A 20,029-nucleotide genomic window follows, 5' to 3' on the forward strand; every position below is an offset into this window, starting at 1 on the left:
AGTGGTAGCTAGCTGGCTCATTGATAGGACATATGAAGTTAGGATAAGGAGAATCCACCTCCACAAAGTGGCCAGTCATTAGTGGAGTCCCACAGGGATTTGTGCTGGGGCCTTACACTTTTGGCATTTACTTCTCTGACATCAAAGTAAATATCAAGACCAGTAGCTGACCAAGTTTTGTAGTCTGCAAACTAAGTGCTGTCATTAAATCCCCTAAAGACATCGATACCCTTCAGGAGGGCCTGACACAGGCAAAACTGGTGCTAAAACTCAATGCATAATAGTATCCTTTGGAAATATGGTTCCCTTGGAAATTGCTACATTGATAATACACCCATAAAAGTAGACCCACTGATCAGGGATCTTGGAACCATTGCTGACAGCAACCTCTGGGATCTGGGAACCATTCTGACAGCAACCTGACTTGACACCCATGTGTATACTGTGGGGAGAAAAACATTCTGTGTTATACAATTTATAAGTAAGGGCATAGAATCCAGTTCCAAGGAGATCATTGTTCTTCTGTACTCAACTTTTATCAGACCAGTCATTGAGTACAGTGCCTCTTCTGAGATGCTGAGAGAATATGAAGTACAGTGAAAGCATCTTATTCTCTAGCTTCTGATACAAAAAAATGTATGGCAGAGTCTAACAAGACAACAAGATCCTGCTGATGAAGCAGGAGTGAATGATCATGAATGTATCAAACTGTCCCTAACCAACAAACTGCCCCTAACCAGTCCATTTATGTTGCTGAAACTGTGGCAGAGATACCACTTCAAACATTAAGTACACAGTAGCACTTCAGGTTTTACCTGAAGCAAAAGCTTTAATTTAGGGAGGCAGCAGTAATTCTTCAATTTCCCAGTTGTTTGGTCATAAATACTTTACTGTCAACCCTGTGTGTTTTGATGGCACTTCTCTCCAGCCTTAGCTGTCTGAGTTCATTGCAAGTTAGACAGTTATGTGTTTATGTATTGCATGGTAGAAGTGCAGGTAATATATTTTCTTTCTTTTGTTTTTGTTTGCGTTATGAGTACACCCTAGTGGTTGGGCATTTACTGACTAGATGCAGCTGTGATTGTTCATGTCCCAGACAAGGGATCTTTTTCCCGTTTTTAGCTATCTCCAGTTCCTCTCCTCAACTGTGTCTACTAGATCAGACTTGGCTTCCCCTGAGCTGTACTTGACCCATGTCTAGGGCCAGTGAGAAGATCGATGACTGTTGAGGCATTGTCGTACTACTTACAGGAAGTGTTCTCTCCCTATTTTTCACACACACTGTGTGCACCTAGTACCACTCCTCAGATCTGCAATGGCTGACATCAGTGAGATGCCCCACACACCCTTGTGAAGCAGCTCACGCTTGTTTTCCCCTAGTCTTCACCAGGGAAATGGAGCCATGTCAGTATGCCCAAGGCGAATGCTGCTCCCCGCTCCCTGGATGTGGATCTTTATACCTCCACTGCTAGCTCCTCAGACAGCTGAGCTACTAATCAAATCTGTGTCACGTCCGCTCTAGTCACGGTTTATCTCTCTATACTATAACACTGGCTCTTCTAGGCAAGGGATTGTCCCAAAAATTATCCTATTGTGATTAGGGGAAAGAATGAATCGAGTCAGGGAGTGGTCCCATCTGTGTTGGTCCCCTTGTAGATCAGCTGATACAAGAACAACGTAACTGTTGTTTCTAAGGGAACCGTTTATTCATTTTCTTAATTTTGCATACTTGTATTTAAGTTTTCTTTTTCTTTCCAAGTGCTTTTTTCTGGGAAAATATCTAATTTTTCAGCTGTAAAGGACTACTATTTTCTTCATACAAGTTTTTTTTTCCAATCTTTTTCTCCACTAAGTTGCTATCTACCAGCTTTTCTGCAGTCAACTGGGTCCATCTTTCTCCAGTGTTGTTATTGCTGACCATTGTAGAGAATCATCAAGGAAACCATTAATGCCTGTGTGTTATGTTTGCATAGCCTCTTCCCTTGGCAGCTATGTGTAATTTTGAAGATACAAGGATGTGTATAATGCCTTTCCCTAAGGGCATGCACATTTCAATGTACACCTTGTAGAATTTATGACATACATAACAAGATAGGGACTACGTTCATGCCCCAGCTATTGCTGCCTGCAAGGCACTTTCCCTCCAAACAGTGTTTGCAGTACAGTGAGTCAGACCACCATTATCCTCTAGCCCTTTGCTGGTCACTGCTGTCCTTCTCTACCTGGCTACTCCAGTACCTAAGACACTAACTGAATTTAGGCTGTGTGGGTCCTGGTCAAGGCTTATCTCTCTGCACTATGGAACCATGCTTCTTCTTCATTATGTTTAAGCATTGATGCACTGTGCTAGTTTTAACATGCTCATGTACATGTCTGCTTGCAACATGCTGTCTGGACAAGGCACTACAGTAATCGTTTTTTTGTCATCTACCCAACATCCTTCTGTAGGAAGCACTTCCATAACACAGTCCTTTTACTACAGATATTTATTCTTATGTCTATGGTTAAAGCCATTAATCAGATTTGTGTTGAAGGTAAGAGTTGAGTGAGTTTGTAGTCCCAAAACCTGTAAGCCGGGTTGCTAGATTTTTTTTTTTTTTGTTTTTTTTTTTACTGATGATCTGACTGCATTTGGGGCCTCATTATCGATACAATTAATGATATTAAAAGTAGTGTTAGGAATTTCATGTTATTTAAGCAAAATGGGACTGGGTACACTGGGTAGTGTGCAATTCATCTGCATGCTTCTAAGAGAAGAGCAACTTCTATAAAGTTACATGTACAGTTTTGGAGAATATTAACATTTCTGTGTATAAGTTTGTGATCTGATGTCCTTTTCATTCTTCCTCACAAATGGGTCTAGGATCCGATCCTCTGATCTGACTCGGCCGCATATACAAGACTTTAGATCCTGTTCTCGAGCTCCTCCCTGTACCCATAATTCTATTCCCAACTCCTCAGATCTCATTTGCTGCCATCGTAGTAGGACGGACGTCACAGATTCTTGAGCGAGCAAGGCTAATTTTTTATAAAGTGTCTACTTAATCTTTCTTCTTTAGTTAAGTGTTATCATCTATTCTTTCCTCCCTCTTTAGTTGCCTCTGGCGTCGGAGGTTTTTCTTTTTCTGCAGTTTTCCAACTTTGGTTCCATTCTTGATACTTTTTTTTTCTTACTCCTTGTCGCGTCTTTCATTTTCTCCTTCCTGCTAAGTTTTCACAAAAAAATGTGCTATCTTCTAGTTACTTCTCTGGATTGTGTTAAACCCATTGTCTCCTTGGGTTACACTGCCCTTCTCCTAGTTAAATCTGGTATTGTATTATATTCTGAACTTTGCTAACTAACACATCCGACAAGCCTACTGGTTTTAAGAAGTGCACTTCTTGTGGGTATAATATTCCCATCTCTGATACCCACAAGAAGTGTGTATATTGCCTGGGGGCTGAACATTTGTATTGTACTTGTTCTGTTTGTGCCACCTATAACCCTCGGGCCTTGGACAGGCACAACAAATTAACATTGAAAGGTTTACTGCTGGCTTCTTCTTGGGCTCAAACCCCCTCCATTGTGTTCTTCAAAAGTCCCTGAGAGCCTCTTTGGAGCCATTAGAAATAGTAAGGAAGGTTTTGGATCCAAGATTCTTGGATTAAAAGTCCTTCGGGCCACCTTCAGATCCACAGTCTTCCTTGGATCAGACAGGCTCTTCTCCAGTGAGGGTCCCCCCATTACCTTCCACCTCTTTCTCAGATAAAAAGCCTATGGATCCATCAAGTAGAGGTCATACTCCAGAGTACGTTCTAAAACCAGCGTCTCCAGCCCTACGTACACAGCTGTTACAGACATCAAGGAAGCATTGCAGACAAACATCCACAGCATCGGCCCGGTGTTTCAAGAGTTTGACAGAAGCAGATGTGGACAGGAAGATGCGGAGATAAGCTCACACCCAGATGGGGGTCCTACCAGCTCCGTCCCTTCTTGGATCCATGAATGCACCCGCCCAGTCAATTCTTTCTCCTTCTCCGTTCTGACCCACAGCTTTGGAATCCCAGGATGCGAGATCCCCGACAGGTTTGGTGTCGGATCCAAGGAAGCTTCCCTCCTTGACTCTGATGGTGTCCCTGACCAGTCCTGCTCGATACCCTTGAGTCTCGTATCTGAGAGGTCAGCACCGGGTCTGATTGGTTGGGTTTGGCTCCTACTTTGTCGGATCCATCCCTTCTTTTCGGAGCCTCAGCCGTGGACAGCTCAGATAGATTCTCCCCATAAGGCTGGAATCTGGGGACAGCCCTGACCTCCCATCTTCAGTGGCTTCCACTCTGAGGAAGGGGGGAAGAGTTTTCCCTGGGTCTGTCAGCCTTCCAGGTCATAAAAAGGGCTTTCTCTTTGCGCAGAGCCATCATCTCTTGCCTCAGATCCCAGCCGTCACCCCTCATTAGGTCTGAGCTCATCAGACCTGCTTCTCAGGGTCAGCCAGTTCCGGGAAGCCTCCACATTTGTTCTGCAGAGGGATCCACCCCCTCCTCCAATACCTCTCTCAAACACCCCATGGAAGAGGTCCCTCAGAAGACAACATGCAAAAGGAGGCACATAGACTTGCCCAAGGAGTTTCTCATGGAAGACACCTATTTTTGATGAGTGAGAGGGATCCTCTGATCACCACCTGATGACATCTCCTTTCAAGACCACCTCGAGATCCTCAAACAGAAGGGTGGCTGGTCTTCCCAGTCTTCTTCTCCTGAGGAATCAGTGTTTCTAGAGGCTTTTGGTGCTGGCCCATCTACGTCTTGGATGATCCACCTGGTGGATGAACTTATTGACCTGGTGTCCTGCTGGGCTTGGAAGGAACCAGACACTGTCAAGTCTATCCCTAAGCACTGGGTCAAGTTTTAAGTTCCCCTTTCTGATAGACCCCACTGGAGTAAGGGAATCCCAGTTGATGCCATAATTGTGGTAACAGCCACCAAGAAGGAGCTAGCTGAACAAAGGTTCTCTGTCCATCCACCGAACGGGAAGTCCAGAGCAATGGATAGATTTGGAAAGCATTTATATGCCTCAGCTACGTTCATGCTGAGCTCGTTAAACAACCTGGCATGCTTCATTTGTCTGGAGAGAGATTTGATGAAGAAACTTTCAAATACTCTTTTCGAGTCTATATCTGCGGAGGATCTCAAGAATGATTCTCCACAACTGGCTACTCTTCTTTCCATTTCCAATGCATCAGTGAGGCTGATCTCCCATGCAGTGGAGGGTGCCTTACGAGCTGCCGGTTCAGGCATAACAATTAGGAGGCATGCCGGGATGAGACTATGTGACTTTACTGAACCCTTCAAGGCATCCTTTGTCAGTGCCCCGCTTTTATAGTTTTTTTTTCTTTGAGCCATCAGTTAAGGATATGCTCACCCATAGTGAACAGGAAGGAAAGATTCTGTCTGAGACAGGAATCAAGTTTTCTACCCCTCAGAGTACATTCTGTAGAAACCATTGGGGTGGTAAGAAGATTTGGTTCCACAAAGTCTCGGGGACCTTTTCAGGATTAATGCTGGAACACTTTCTCTAGAGGCAGAGGTGGAGGTTTCCATGGACATAGTCTCCCCAGAGACAGGGGGGTCTACAGTAGCAGGGTTTCAGAGACTCCTTTTCTGACCGGCTCTGTCAGAGGTCCTGAAGTGTTGCCCAACTGTCCACCTCTGGAAGCAGTTGGGGGTCATTTTTCCTTGCACGTAGACACCTAGACAAGTATCACAATAAATTCATGGGTGCTAAGAATCATATCCAGAGGTTACTACATAGCATTTTCCTTTCCTCCTCCAGTAAAAATAAAGAATCTTCTCAACATTCCACCCAGTCAGAGGGAAGATGCAGCTCAGGAAATATGAAGCTACTACAAAAAAAAATCATCCAGGAAGTCCCTCCCAAACAGATAGGATTTGGAACTTACCCCCCTTCTTTTAGTGCCAAAGAAAACAGGAGACCTAAGACCCATTTTGGATCTAAGCAACTTGAACCAATATGTAAAAAAGAGGAAGTTCCAAATGGTTATGGTCCAGTCCATCCTGCCTCTTCTGTGCAAGGATGACTGGATGTACTCTGTGGATCTCCATGATGCATACTATTACATCACAATAGACAGTTGATCCAGGAGATTTCTATGCTTTCGGCTGGGAGCTAATCATTACCAATTCAGAGTTCTGCCTTTTGGTCTCACCACAGCCCCAGGGTGTTGACCAAATGTGTGTCAGCAGTAACAGCTCATTTGAAACTCAAAGGATTCCAAGTGTTTCCATACCTCGAAGATTGATTCCTCAGCACCCCATCCAAGCATCAGCTTCTACAATCCAGGGATTACTTGCTCCAGATTTTCAACACCTTAGGCATTTCAGTAAACCATGTCAAATCAAATCTGATCACAGTACAGACCCTGTAATTTACAGGGACTCTGATGAATACTACAGCTCAGATGGCATCCATACCTCATTATTGCATCAGATCTCTCTGAAATCAGGTGCAAGTCATACTGTCTCGTCTATCTCTGCCAGCAAAGCTAGTACCACAAGCTCTTGGGTCGATGTCAGCTCCATTCTTCTAGTACCTCTAGCAAGTTTCTTTATGTGAATCCTTCAGTGGACCCTCTGCGGTACAGTGGTCCATACTTTAACCGCCCCATCATTTCTCATAAGACTCGCTCCAATCGACAAACATGTTTGCTGGTGGATCCATTCCGATGACCTGTATCTGGACAGGCCTTTCTCCTTTCCTCCCCCAGTTGCCACAGTCACCACTGATGCTTCCCAACTGGGGTGTGTGTGTGGGGGGTGTATTTCTTCAGAAAGATGGTCCAAGGCACGTGGTCCCCCTTGGAGACCAATTTGCATAGTAAAGTCTTAGAGATGAGAGCAGTCCTAGTTTTGCAAGGCTTTCAGGACATTCTCCCTCTGGAGGCTATTACAATTCACACAGTCAACATTTCAGTAGTCTGGTACATCAGTAAACAAGGGGGAACCCATTCTTATTTCCTGTCCAGAGAGGCCATGAGGGTTTGGGAATGGGCGATCTCTTCAGACCGCTTTCTCATTCCATCGGACATACCGGGAAAACCAATGCGCTGGCAGACAGACTCAGCAAGTCTATTCTGATTCTTCACGAGTGGTCTCTCAGTCAGTAGCAAACATGATCTTCAGCCACTGGGGCCATCCTTGCTTTGACCTATTTGCGTTACCCCTCAACAACAAATGCAGCAAGTACTTCGCTCTGATCCCCCCTCCAGTGGAGTCACCTAGAGATGCTCCGATTCATGATTGGCCCCTGGTTCTCCTCTGTGCTTACCCTCCTCTTCCTCTGATTCCCTAAATTCTTACAGAAAGCACACAGGCTGAAGAGTTTAGTCATCCTCATTGCCCCCTTCTGGCCTCGTCAGATATGATTCCCTTTCTCTGATCACACTTGAGTTATCCCCCATGGATACTGGAACCCACTCAGGATCTCCAGTCTCATCCATCGGGAATTCAACATCCCAGTCTCCACGCCCTCAAGCTAACTGCATGGTTTTTCCACTTTAATAGTCAGACAGTCCAAGCTTGCTTCCCCTGTTCGTGACATTTTCTTGGCCTCCCACAAGGCTTCTACCAATAACGTCTATAGAAGCAAATGGAAAAAATGTTCTCTTTGGGCTTCCAATTTGAATATCAATCCTTTTTCAGTACCCACTTTGGCCATTCTTCTTTTTCTAACTGCTCTTTTTAAAGAAGGGGCTAGCTTCTGTAATATTAAGCTTCAGTTGGCAGCCATTTCCAATTTCCACTCTGGAGACAAATTCTTCTCTCTGGCTTCATCCAGATTATGTAAAGCTTTCATGATAGGAATCTTTCTCCTCAGTAAAGGATTCCTGTCCTCCTCGGGTTCTCACGGTGGTCCTTCAGGATATAACCCAGGAACCCTTTGAACTGGCAGACAAATGTGATATGAAGTCTTTCTTGGAAAACATTCTTTTTAGTGGCCTTCACTTCAGCAAAAAGAATTTCTGAGCTTCAGGCATTATTGACCAAAGCCTCCTTACATTATTTTTCATAAGGACAGGATGTCTCTATAGACCAACCCTTCCTTTCTTCCTAAAGTGGTGTGATGGAGGCTAACATTAACCAGTCCATACAATTACCAGTCTTCTTTCCAAAATTTACAAATAAGGGTGAATGCATGCTTCACTTTTTTGACGTTCACAAGCAATTACTTTATCGTCACAGAACAAAACAGTTTCAGACAGTGTGATCAGCTGGTTGTATCCTTTATCCCTAATCGCTAGGGTCCAGCAGTTTCTAAGATTACTTTGGCTAAATAGATTACTGATTGCATTTCATTGATTTATTCTTAAAAATGATTACAATTGCCTCGACCCCCTCAAGGTCATTCCACCAGATCTATGGCCGTCTCATCTGCCTTTTCATCAGAACTTCCATTGACGATGTTTTCACTGCAGATACTTGGTCAAAGACTCATACTTTTGTTACATGTTACAAATTAGACGACATTCCCAGAAGCAGAGCTTCCTTTGGTTCGACAGTGTTCATTCATGTCCTTCCGTAAGGGCCTCCCCAAGAGCTACATAGCTGGGGACTCTGACTCATTTGTGAGGAAGAATGAAAAGGATAGCATCATATTTAGAAGTTATGTACTTGCCAAAACTTGGCATCTGTGTTGTCCATTCTCATTCTTCCTTGCATTCCCTCCCATCAATCCCCCTGCCCTGTCAATCCTAGAAGGATCTGTTACATGGTATTGGAACCTTTAAGTTCCTGGTTTGAGGCTCAATGCTTTCCTTGTATCTGTTTCTATCTCTATAATATAGTGGGAAATTAGGCAGCAATCTTGATCTGAGGCATTGGGGATGGACTAGAGCATTTTGTGTACAGGCAGGAGCTCTGTAACTGGATCCTAAGTCTTGTGCATGCAGCCAAGTCAGAGCCGAGGATTGGATCCTAAACCCATTTGTGAGGAAGAATGAAAATGGACAACACAGATGCCAAGTTGTGGTAAGTACATAACTTCTAATTTCTTTGTTAATGCTTATATCTGCTTAGGAATAATAAAGAACCACAATGGATACCATATTATTGTACAGGTTTTGCCTTCTTTGCAAATTAACAGTTTGTTCTCTTGGTTTAGTTTTAGAAAGCTGGTTAGATTTCACTGGAGAGCTGGAACCCCCAGAACCACTGGCAAGGCTTCCACAACTAAAACGTCGAATCAAACAGCTTCTGGCAGATTTGGGAAAGGTGCAGCAAATGGCTACTTTATGCCCAGTGTGAGAAAAGCAATTAATTTGATGCAAGAAAAAATAAACCCTTCAGAGGAGCTTGAGTGATGTACTCATCTGAACACCATCTCTGGAAGAAAAACTCTTCAGATAAATGCCATGAAAATTTGTTGGCATATGTCATGAGGTTAGCAAAAGTGTACCTTGTGAACTGTCTTTTGTCATTTGGATGGGAAGTTTTGCTGTCAGTACTCAAAACCAGATACAGAATCCTCATATTCTGGAACAGGATAACAAGTGCAGCCTGGAAGAGTTAGTTCTGTAATGGCTTAAAATAGTATCTCAGTTATATGAGATGTATTACTATACATGCAGACAAGAACAATATACTTATTTTCTTTGCTAGCAGTTACACTCTTGTGCCCATTCATGTTGCTGTTATCAGCATAATTTTCAGGAGTCTGTACAGATCAACTCTCAGCCTAGAGAGAGCTAAAGAAGCTAAGCCATAGGTAAGTATATACTGGGGTCAGAAGAATTGCAGTTGCTGCTTGTGTACAGAATTTCCTGTTTGCCTTTTTCGTCTGAAGGATGGTGTGCCTGTTGGTTATGGGTTTTAGTTATTCTAAAAGTCCCAAAGCCCACATTTTTAATATCAGTATTTTCTTGTACGTGGCACTTCATGCAACTGAGTTGTGTAAAAGAACACACTATATATTTTTTTTTATTTCAGATTTGTTGGTGTTGCAGTTTAAAAAAAAAAAAAAACTTCAGAAATATTTCTGTTAACATTTAAAATACAAGTCTTTCATTTTGTAACCTTTCAGTCCCTCACTGGTGTTGACTTTTGTATAAATGTGCCAAATTTTAAAACCTCCAGATGTTAACATTTGAGCACTATACAGCTTGTGTGAAACCATACATAGTGGACCACTATGCTCCGTGCCATTTTTTGGACGCTCTCCTTTCTTTGTTTGTTTACTTTATTTGCGTGTGGTGCTCAGTGACTTATGCACAATGCCCTTAACCTTTTGTTGTTTAGCACTGTTGTACTTAACAGATTCACAGTTTCAGAAAGGAGCCTTAAAAGGTACGCTTAGTTTTCATTCTTCTTCTTGCAGTTTACAATGTTAAGAAACATCTGGCTTGGTGAGACCTTTTGTCTGACCAGAAGAGTGGTGTGAGAGAGAAAGTATAATACTGAGCAGGTACAATTCTGCTAAACTACAGAAAAGGAAACGCGGTAAAGGAGCTATTTCAGTGCAGTCAAGCTTTCTGCTTTGGCTGTTAATAGATTCCTTCACAACAAGCACTCATGGATTTAGGACTGCACCAGTTCTAACGTATGTACATGTTTGTACATAGGGTTAGCTATTAAACGGCAGCTTCTCAACAGCTGTTAGTTAAAACATGCTACCTTTTAAAATAGTTTCCAAAATGGAAAGTAATATATGTACAGATTTTTTTAACATTGTAAAAAGACTGTTAGAGACATGAGGCTATTTAACTGAAACCATTGCTTTACAGTACTTGAAACATTCATGCCTCGGCTGTTTAGCAGTTCTTGGTATCTGTATAAACATGTTTTAGAACTGGCAGACAGCAGAACATGAATTTGCCTTTGATACCAGTGTATGTCACTGTACATTTGAAAAATTATTTAAATATACATAATTTGAAAACACACTGTTCTATATGTAATGTACTGTATGTAAGATTGTTTATTAAAGCTATTCTGTATACACTCATTTTGCTTTTTCTCTGTGTCCCTTGCCTGTACCTACATGTGTTATTTTTTCTTTTACTTTTGTCAAGAATAAACAAATTGAATACAGGGTGTACACTGGCATGGCAATAAGAGTATATTATGTCCACACAGAGGTGCATATAAAAGCATTTCACCAGGTATAACATACTGAGCCGCAAGTTTAATCTCAAGTTAAATGAGGGAGGCATATGTGCAGTAGTGAGACATAGTATTTTGTTAGTTGTTTGCCGGACACTACCACAAACACCTGCGTGCTAGTAGCTTGCAACACACTTGCTCTAAATGGCAAGTGCCCTAACTCCCAGTAGCCCATTCCTAATGAATTACCTAACCTTCCCACTACCGAGCCCTGCTGAACTTTCATAGTCCTACCAGAACCCTAGTTCTAATCCTAAAACTGTCTCTGATCCCTTATCCTAAACATAGCACTTCCTTTCCTAAGCCTGAAGTCCCAGATCTCTTCCTAACCCTTAACCTCCCCTCCTACTTTCTAACTTGAACTCCCTGTAGGTCACTGCCTAAAACCATAACTTGCAGTCCTCAAACTCAGCAGCTCCACTCGTCAGCTATAGATGCAGCACATTGCCCAGACATGCAGCTCAGTTTGAGTGGGAGAAGCCAGCAATGCGAGCTTCAGGACTCCCCAAGTCCCTGGCTGTGAGAGAGTAGTATCCAAGTGCATGGGACTCATCGCTTGTGGTAGACATAGTCTGCAGTCCAGGAGATGAAGCTGGTAGCATCTTTATTAAAACTGATTTCAGTAACATTTTTAGAGTACTCCAGTGGTAGACTAGAAACAGAATTGGAGGGTAAACAGCATGACAGAGAGATGAGGGAATATGATAAAAGAAGGTGACAAGCAAGCATTTGTCATTGCCAGATATTGACTTGCCCTAGACCTGAACTGCAGGATTAGTGGTTAAAGATGGTGTGATCATTAAGGTAAGAAAATATAAATTAGCATGTATTGCATTTTAGTGCTTTCAGATGTGTTTCACAAGATTTGAGAGTGTTTAGCAATGTTTTTTCTTGATGTTCATCGTGTTACACTGCTGCAGTCATTACACTTGGGTTATCCTGCCGTCAGGCAGTCCCGCAGTCGGTCAGAGTTCCAAAGTCTTGGTCCGGCGTCGGTTGCTGTCGCCTCTTTCCTGACGTCAGTGCGCCAGGGGTATATAAGATGCATCCAACGCCATTTTCTTCAGTCTTTCTTGCCGCGCGGTGCCCAAAGCAAAAGCAGTTCGCAAGTGCTGGTCGGCCGACTCCTGAGATTTTCGAAGTCGAATTTCAGATCCGAAGTCTTCAATAAAGCTAAGTACCCGTTGAAACTTTTTTCTTGCCTCAGACCAATGTCAGAAAAAGTTAATAATTGTATTTCTTGTGGGAAGCAAATACCTCATAAGGACTTCCACTCTTACTGTATTCCATGCCTAGGCCCTGATCACGATGTCATTAGTTGTCGGTTTTGTGCTAGATTTAACAAATGTACTATAAAACGACATTTTGATTTTGCTTTGCACTACTTTGGCCGAAGGTTCAATTATACAATGCCGTCGGAACAACCGACAATTGCAATTTATAAAAAACGCAAAGACAAGGATAAAGACAAGCATCCGAGGTCCAAAACCGACAAAGCCTCTTCTAGGCCAGTCGCCGGTTCTCAGTGAGGCGCTTTCGCAGCCCCTGACACCCGCTACCTCAGAGCCACAGGCCACCTCCGACTCCCACGTGGAGACAACTAGGCCTCTGGAAACTCAAGGTATTGGGCCTACGGAAACTAATCCCTCAGATGGGTCCGGAGCCGCTGAGCAGGCATCGACTTCTGAAGGTGTTTTCAGACCTTCACAACTTACCATTAAAGCAACAGCCAGGACAAAAACACCATTAAAGACAAAGAAGCAAGTGCAGCATTCTCCAGGACAGTCCTCCATGCCTAAGAAACAGATGCTCAAAATGGCCGAAGACCTCATTACTCTAATCAGGGGTTCCCATCCCCCTCCTGACAAAAGGCCTAGGCAGGATACAGACTATGATTCTTCTGATCAGGTTTCCATTTCCTCTGATTCCTCTTCAGACCAGGGATACTCTCTACCCCCCTATGAGGACTCTGATGCTGAAGAATCTACCCCTTCAGCCTCTCCTCCTGAAGATTACTCTTTTGGGGAAACTTTACATACTATGAGGGAGCATTTCCATTGGGAAAGTCAGGATTATTCAGAATCCAAGAAGAGGCTCGGGGACTTCCTTTTATTGCCTCAGCACAGGCCCCTTGCTATTCCGCCTGTGTTAGATATTGTGGATGATGTGTTCTCTGAATCCAGCTTATCTCCTGATTCTTTTCCCCCTGCTCCAGCCAAGCCAGATAGGTATTATAGAGTCCCTGACTCTCACAAGTTTCTTTATAAAAACCCTTCTGCTGACCCAGAAATCATTTCCCAGGGTCCCAAAGGGGTTAAGGCTTCCATGGCAAAAAATCCAGTCCCCTCTGACAGAGATTCTAAAGCATTGGATAGATGGGGGAAGAAAGTTTACACTTCTGCAACTTTAGCAGTAAGGGCTTTAAATTGCCAGTTTCACATGCTTAAGTACCAACAATATTTAATGGCTCAGTTAAAACAGAAAATGCAGGATTTATTGCATGCAGTTGAACAGGTGGGAAAACATACTCTGCAATGTGGTTTTGATTTTACCTGACCATGTTAAGGCAAAATGATTGGATGCTCCTTTACAACGTGATACCTTGTTTGGTGTTAAGGCAAAAGAGGTGTTAAAGAAAATGGAGGATAAAGCTAAATCTATGCAAACAGTCAAAGATTTCTTACAGGTACAGCCACCTCGATTTAGCAGAAATTGGCCTACAAAGAATTGGTCCTTTCCAGTGTCAGACAGGCCACAGAGAGGTAGATACAGATGCCCAAGAGGCAGCTCTCAACCACAAGGCTCTTACAGACAACGACAGTGGGGTACCTCAACCCCAAAAGGAGGTGAGGACAAGTCTTAACCTTACAGGAAACAGTCCCAATGACTTCCCCCTTCGTATGCCAAGCACTTCCCTTTTGGCAGCCCCCTTAGGGGGGAAACTAGCACTTTTTTCTCAAAATTGGCAAACAGTCACCCAAGACAAATGGGTTCTGAATATTGTGTCTCAAGGATACAGGTTCCACTTTCACACTTTACCAAGGCTAAAGGGAATGCCAAACCTGCCACAAAATCAATGGGCAGAGGCTCAAAAACAAATCTCAGCCCTCATGGACATGAGAGCTATTCAAAAAGTACCACAGCAGGAACAAGGGCAAGGATTTTACTCAAGACTCTTCCTGGTCCCCAGAAAGGACAAAGCCTGGAGACCCATACTAGACCTTTCAACTGTAAATACTTACCTGGATGTTCCGAAATTCAAAACGTTGACACTTCAGCAGCTTCTTCCCATGCTGGGCAAGAAGGCTTAGCTTGTTACTCTGGACCTCAAAGAGGCATACCTGCATGTTCCTGTCAGACATGATTGCAGAAGATACCTCAGATTCAAAGTGGGTACAATGCACTACCAATTTTCTGCACTGCCCTTGGCTTATCTACTGCGCTCAGGGTCTTTACAAAGTGCCTGGCACCAGTAATTGCATTTTGCAGACAAAAAGGAATTCAAATATATCCATACCTGGACGACTGTCTCATTCAAGAAGAGAAAAAGGACATTCTTCTAAAACATCTGGAGTTTGTAAAAAGGCTGCTAATTTCTCTAGGGTACACAGTAAACGAAAAGAAGTCAGAACTAGTGCCCTCACAACAGATAATATTCCTGGGTGCCAGCTTGGATACAATGGCCCAGATGGCTTATCTCACGCCAGACAAACAAGGACAACTGACTCAATATTTTCAAGAAAAATTCTGCAGGCCCTGGGATTCATGGCATCCTGCATACTACTAATTCCATATGCCAGACTGCATATGAGGAAATTACAATGGTACCTAAAAAGTGTTTGGACTCAACACTCTCACAGTTTAGAAACAGTAATACCAATAATTCCCTGCCTACAACAGGAGTTTCGATGGTGGGCACAGGCATGTCACCTCAAGAAGGGCCGGCCTTTCACTCTACCCACAGCCAGGCAGACTCTAACAACAGATGCTTCGGATTACGTCTGGGGAGCACACATATCAGGAAAATGTATTCAGGGCAAGTGGACCACAGACCAAATGCATCTTCACATCAATCAAAAAGAGATGTTGACTGTTCAGAATGCCCTAACAGCTTTCAAGAACCTTCTGCATCCAGGGCAATTATTATTAAAGACAGACAACACCACAGTAATGTGGTACATAAACAAGCAAGGGGGCACTCATTCTTATCCCCTATGCAGGCAAGCCATGACCTAGTGGAACACAGCTCTAACTTATCAAGTTCATCTGCAAGCACAATTCCTGCCAGGAAAGAAAAATACTCTGGTGGACGATCTCAGCAGAAATATCATGGACCCTCACGAATGGAAATTTAATCCACAAATCTTCAGCATGGTAATGCAAAAATGGGGGTGCCCAGACATGGATCTTTTTGCCTCCCCACTGAATTGCCAACTACAAAAATTCTGCACAAGGACTTACCACACACAAGCATGGAAAGTGGATGCTCTTTCGTTCAGCTGGAAAAGCTTAAAAGTTTATGCCTTCCCACCACTGCCTCTCCTTTCAAAGGTACTCCTAAAAGCCAGACAAGAAAAACCACAGATGATCCTGATTGCTCCAGACTGGCCACGCCAGCACTGGTACCCAATCTTAAAGAACTTAGCTCAAGGCCCACCATGGATTGTGCCTCAAATTTCACACCTTCTGACTCAACAAAACAATCAGATCCTGCACGGTCAGCTCAAAACCCTAAACCTGGCTGCATGGCAGATTCATTAGTCAAACAGGCAACACCTCTCTCTAAAGCTGTTATGGATGTCATTTTGGAGGCCAGGAGGCCTAGCATCAGGAAATCTTACTCAGAAAAATGGAAGAGATTCTGTGCCTGGAACCAGGCTCAAAGCCTTGACCCTCTTGTCCCAAACATTCCTCAGATTTTACAATACTTAACTGAGATGCTGGACAAAGGCCTATCCTTCTCATCAATTAAGATCCACGCCTCTGCCATTTCAGCTCATTACAACACGGATCCTCCTTTATTCTCTCATCCCTTGCTAAAGCAGTACCTCAGAGGGGCTAAAAACATAAGACCGCCCCGGAGAGCACCAACACCAATGTGGGACCTCAAGTTTTGTTTTGGAAAAACTGACCTTGCCACCTTTTGAGCCAGCCACTACAGCCGATCTAAAATTTTTATCATGGAAAACAGCTCTGCTCCTGGCAGTAACTTCAGCACGAAGAGTCTGAGCTACAGGCATTAATGGCAGTGGAACATTTTATAATATTTCATCAGGACAGGGTTTCTTTAAGGACAAACCCTACCTTCATGCCAAAGGTGGTATCTAGTGTGGCTCTTAACCAAACCATCCATTTGCCAACTTTCTATCCAAACCCCCAGAATAAAGGGGAGAAACTTCTGCACTCTTTGGACATACACAGGCAGCTACGCTTCTACTTGGACGAAACAAAAGCTTTCAGGAAAACTGAGCAACTGTTTGTAGCATATGCTGCAGGATCACAGGGCAAGGCTATCTCAAAGCAGACTATTTCCAAATGGATAGGACGCTGTATTCGTTACTGCTACACACAGCATGGAAAATCAGTCCCTAATAACATTAGGCCACATTCTACCAGAGCAACAGCCACTTCAACAGCCTTTCTCAGAGGAGTACCAACCAAGGAAATTTTAGAGGCTGCAACTTGGAGTTCAGTGCACACCTTTACCAAGCATTACCACTTGCCTCTTTACTCTAAATTCAGAGCAGGATTTGCCACTGCAGTTCCGCAGGGCCTCATAGCCAATCCTAACTCTTTATAGACCAGCCACCCAACCTTAGCTTTGGGATTCTACCCAAGTGTAATGACTGCAGCAGTGTAACACGATGAACATAGTACAGTTTTGTACCTACCATAAATGTAGATGTTAGAGTGTTCACACTGCTGCAGTCCAGGTTACCCTCCCTCCATCCCCTCTGTCCTAGCTGGACTTATCAATACCTTTCTATCCTATACAACCTTTGTGGTGTATTTGCTTGTAACTGAAGGTATTGTTTTTTATTTTTTATGTATGTTTTATTAGCAATATGTATTGCCTACCTACTTGGGGGCACCTGACATCTGGGGCAAGAAAAACTGAAGAAAATGGCGTCTGATGCATCTTATATATCCCTGGCGCACTGACGTCAGGGAAGAGGCGACAGCAACCGACGCCGGACCAAGACTTTGGAACTCTAGCCGACTACGGGACCGCCTGACGGCAGGATAACCCAAGTGTAATGACTGCAGCAGTGTGAACACTCGAACATCTACATTTATGGTAGGTACAAAACTGTACTTTTTGCTCCATTTGTTCACATTACTGTCAGAGTATGGTGTTAATTGTGCTCTTTAATAAATCTGGCTACTGAATAATGAATCGTTTTGTTAACTGTACATCTTTATCCATTAGTGCTGTAGTTCATCTCAGTACAAGCTGCCATTTTAACGGTAACATACACTTGTTTAGTTTATCTTGGTATTGGCTTAAGATGTTTTATATTATATATATATATATATATATATATATATATATATATATATATATATATTAATATACAGCTGAATAAGCAGTAGATATGCTTTCCATTGATTTATGAATTTAGAGTATGTATAGTAATGCGTTCAGCAGATATGCTTTTCATGGATATAGGATTTTAGAGTATGTATAGTAATGCATTTGCTGCGACATCTGTTTGTGTTCCAGTTTGTTACAGTAATTTGCATATTTATTGGTAATATTTTAACAGTAGTTTGTGTGTGTGTGTGATTTTGTGTTAAATTATGTAGATTTTCTGCTTCTGTTTGTTGTATTTAATGTAATGGTCATTTGACTGAGTGCTACCAGAGATGAGATTTCTTTTTAACCTCTTGAGTACTGCAACATCCACCAAGATTCCTCACTAAAAGAATACAGGGCGTAAATAAAATGTCCTATGCAGATTGCCTCAAGCCCCTATCCCTGTATTCTGTCTCCTACAGGCTGTTGAGGGGAGATGTATGCCTGGCATACAAGACATTGACAGACCCTACTCTGATGGACCTCCTACGTATCCACAAAACAAGCAGCACCAGAATTACCTGTTCTAAAGTCTTAAACCTTACCTGTGATATAAATGGGACCTGCTGGAAATATACGGATGTATCCCAGCGACTACCCCATCTCTGGAACAGGGTCCCCATCCATGTGAAGCAGAGTTCCTCCCTAACCCAACTCAAGTGTATCTTGGACAATTTGATGGAGAACAGGAAATTCATCTCTGGTTTGGCACTTAGTCTGTAATGGACACAGGCAACCTATAAATGGTTCATCTCCCAGGCCCCTTTTTCTAAATGTTTCATCTCCCAAACCCTTGCTTACACTTATTAAGGGTACCAGAACTTGTCAGAGATTTGGGATGCATGGCTAGACTTAAAATGGCCCTTGTGGTCATTAGCCTAGTAAACACCTATGAATCTATGACATGTAACATTAAAGAACATCTTATGCATAGCTGAATTTCTTTTGTATCAACCTTGGAAAGTTGGCTAAAATGAACCATTGTAGATGCAGAATTATCCACTATGATATAATATTATTAGAGTGACTAGAGACAATAGTATTGCTGTTAGAGTGCCACCATTTAGTAACATAAGCATACAGTGGATATAAAAAGTGTACACACCCCTGTTAAAATGCCAGGTTTTGTGATATTAAAAAATGAGACCACAATAAATCATTTCAAAACTTTTCCCACCTTTAATGTGACCTATAACCTGTACAGTTCAATTGAAAAACAAATATGTTGGGGGGAAAATATAAAAAATAAAAAAAACGTGTAATAAGCTGGTTGCATAAGTGTGCACACCCTTAAACTAATACTGTGTTGAAGCACCTTTTGATTTAATTATAGCATTCAGTCTTCTTGGGTGCACATCTGCCATCAATTAAAGAGACTCTGATTAACCCCAAGTAAAGTTCAGCTGTCCTAGTATGATTTTCCTGACATTTACTCAGTTGCTTGCTACAGCAAAAAGCCATGGTTTGCAGAGAGCTTATAAAGCATCAAAAAGCTCTCATTGTTGAAAGGTATCAGTCAGGAGAAGAGTGCAGAAAAATTTCCACAGCATTGGATATACCATGGAACACAGTGAAGACAGTCATCAAAAAGTGGAGAAAATATGGGACAACAGTGACGTTGCAAAGAACTGGATGTTCCTCCAAGACTGATGAAAAGACAAGAAGAAAACTCATCAGGGCGGCTGCCAAGAGACCTACAGAAACACTGAAGAAGTTGCAGGAATTTCTGGCAAGTACGGGTTGTGTACTACTTTATGACAATCTCCCGTATTCTCCATATGTCTGGACAATGGGGTAGGGTTGCAAGATGGAAGCCTTTTCTTACACACAAAAACATTCAGGCCCAGCTTAAATTTGCAAAACAATATATCAAGTCTCCCAAAAGCATATGGAAAAATGTTTTATGGTCTGATGAGATCAAGGTTGAACATTTTGGCCACAATTCCAAAAGGTATGTTTGGCACAAAAACAACACTTCACATCACCAAAAGAACACCATCCCCACAGTGAAGCATGGTGATGGCAGTATCATGTTTTGGGGTTGCTTTTCTTCAGCTAGAACGGGGGCTTTAGTCAAGGTGGAAGGAGTTATGAGCAGTTCCAAATACCAGTCACTTTTGGCCCAAAACCTTCAGACGTCTGCCAGAATGCTGAAGATGAAGAGGAATTTCACCTTTCAGCACAACAGTGACCCGAAGCATACATCCAAATCAACAAAAGAATGGCTTCACCAGAAGGAAATTAAAGTTTTGGAATGGCCCAGCCAGAGCCCAGACCTAAATCTAATAGAAAATCTGTGGG

The 20,029-nt window shown here is 42.7% G+C and overlaps 1 protein-coding gene across 1 annotated transcript in view; it reads left to right on the plus strand.

Moving 5' to 3' along the window:
• Positions 1–10,993, plus strand: part of PHF20L1 (PHD finger protein 20 like 1) — a 2,880,694-nt gene extending 2,869,701 nt beyond the window's left edge. The window contains exon 26 of the mRNA XM_044066227.1: positions 9,155–10,993. Within this exon, the coding sequence (XP_043922162.1) occupies positions 9,155–9,297 (143 nt within the window). The 3' untranslated portion in view covers positions 9,298–10,993. The remainder of the gene's footprint in view (positions 1–9,154) is intronic.
• Positions 10,994–20,029: the final 9,036 nt, after the last annotated feature.

Source organism: Protopterus annectens, chromosome 3.part1, assembly GCF_019279795.1.
Source record: "Protopterus annectens isolate FY-2018-M chromosome 3.part1, PAN1.0, whole genome shotgun sequence".
NCBI lineage: Eukaryota > Metazoa > Chordata > Ceratodontiformes > Protopteridae > Protopterus > Protopterus annectens.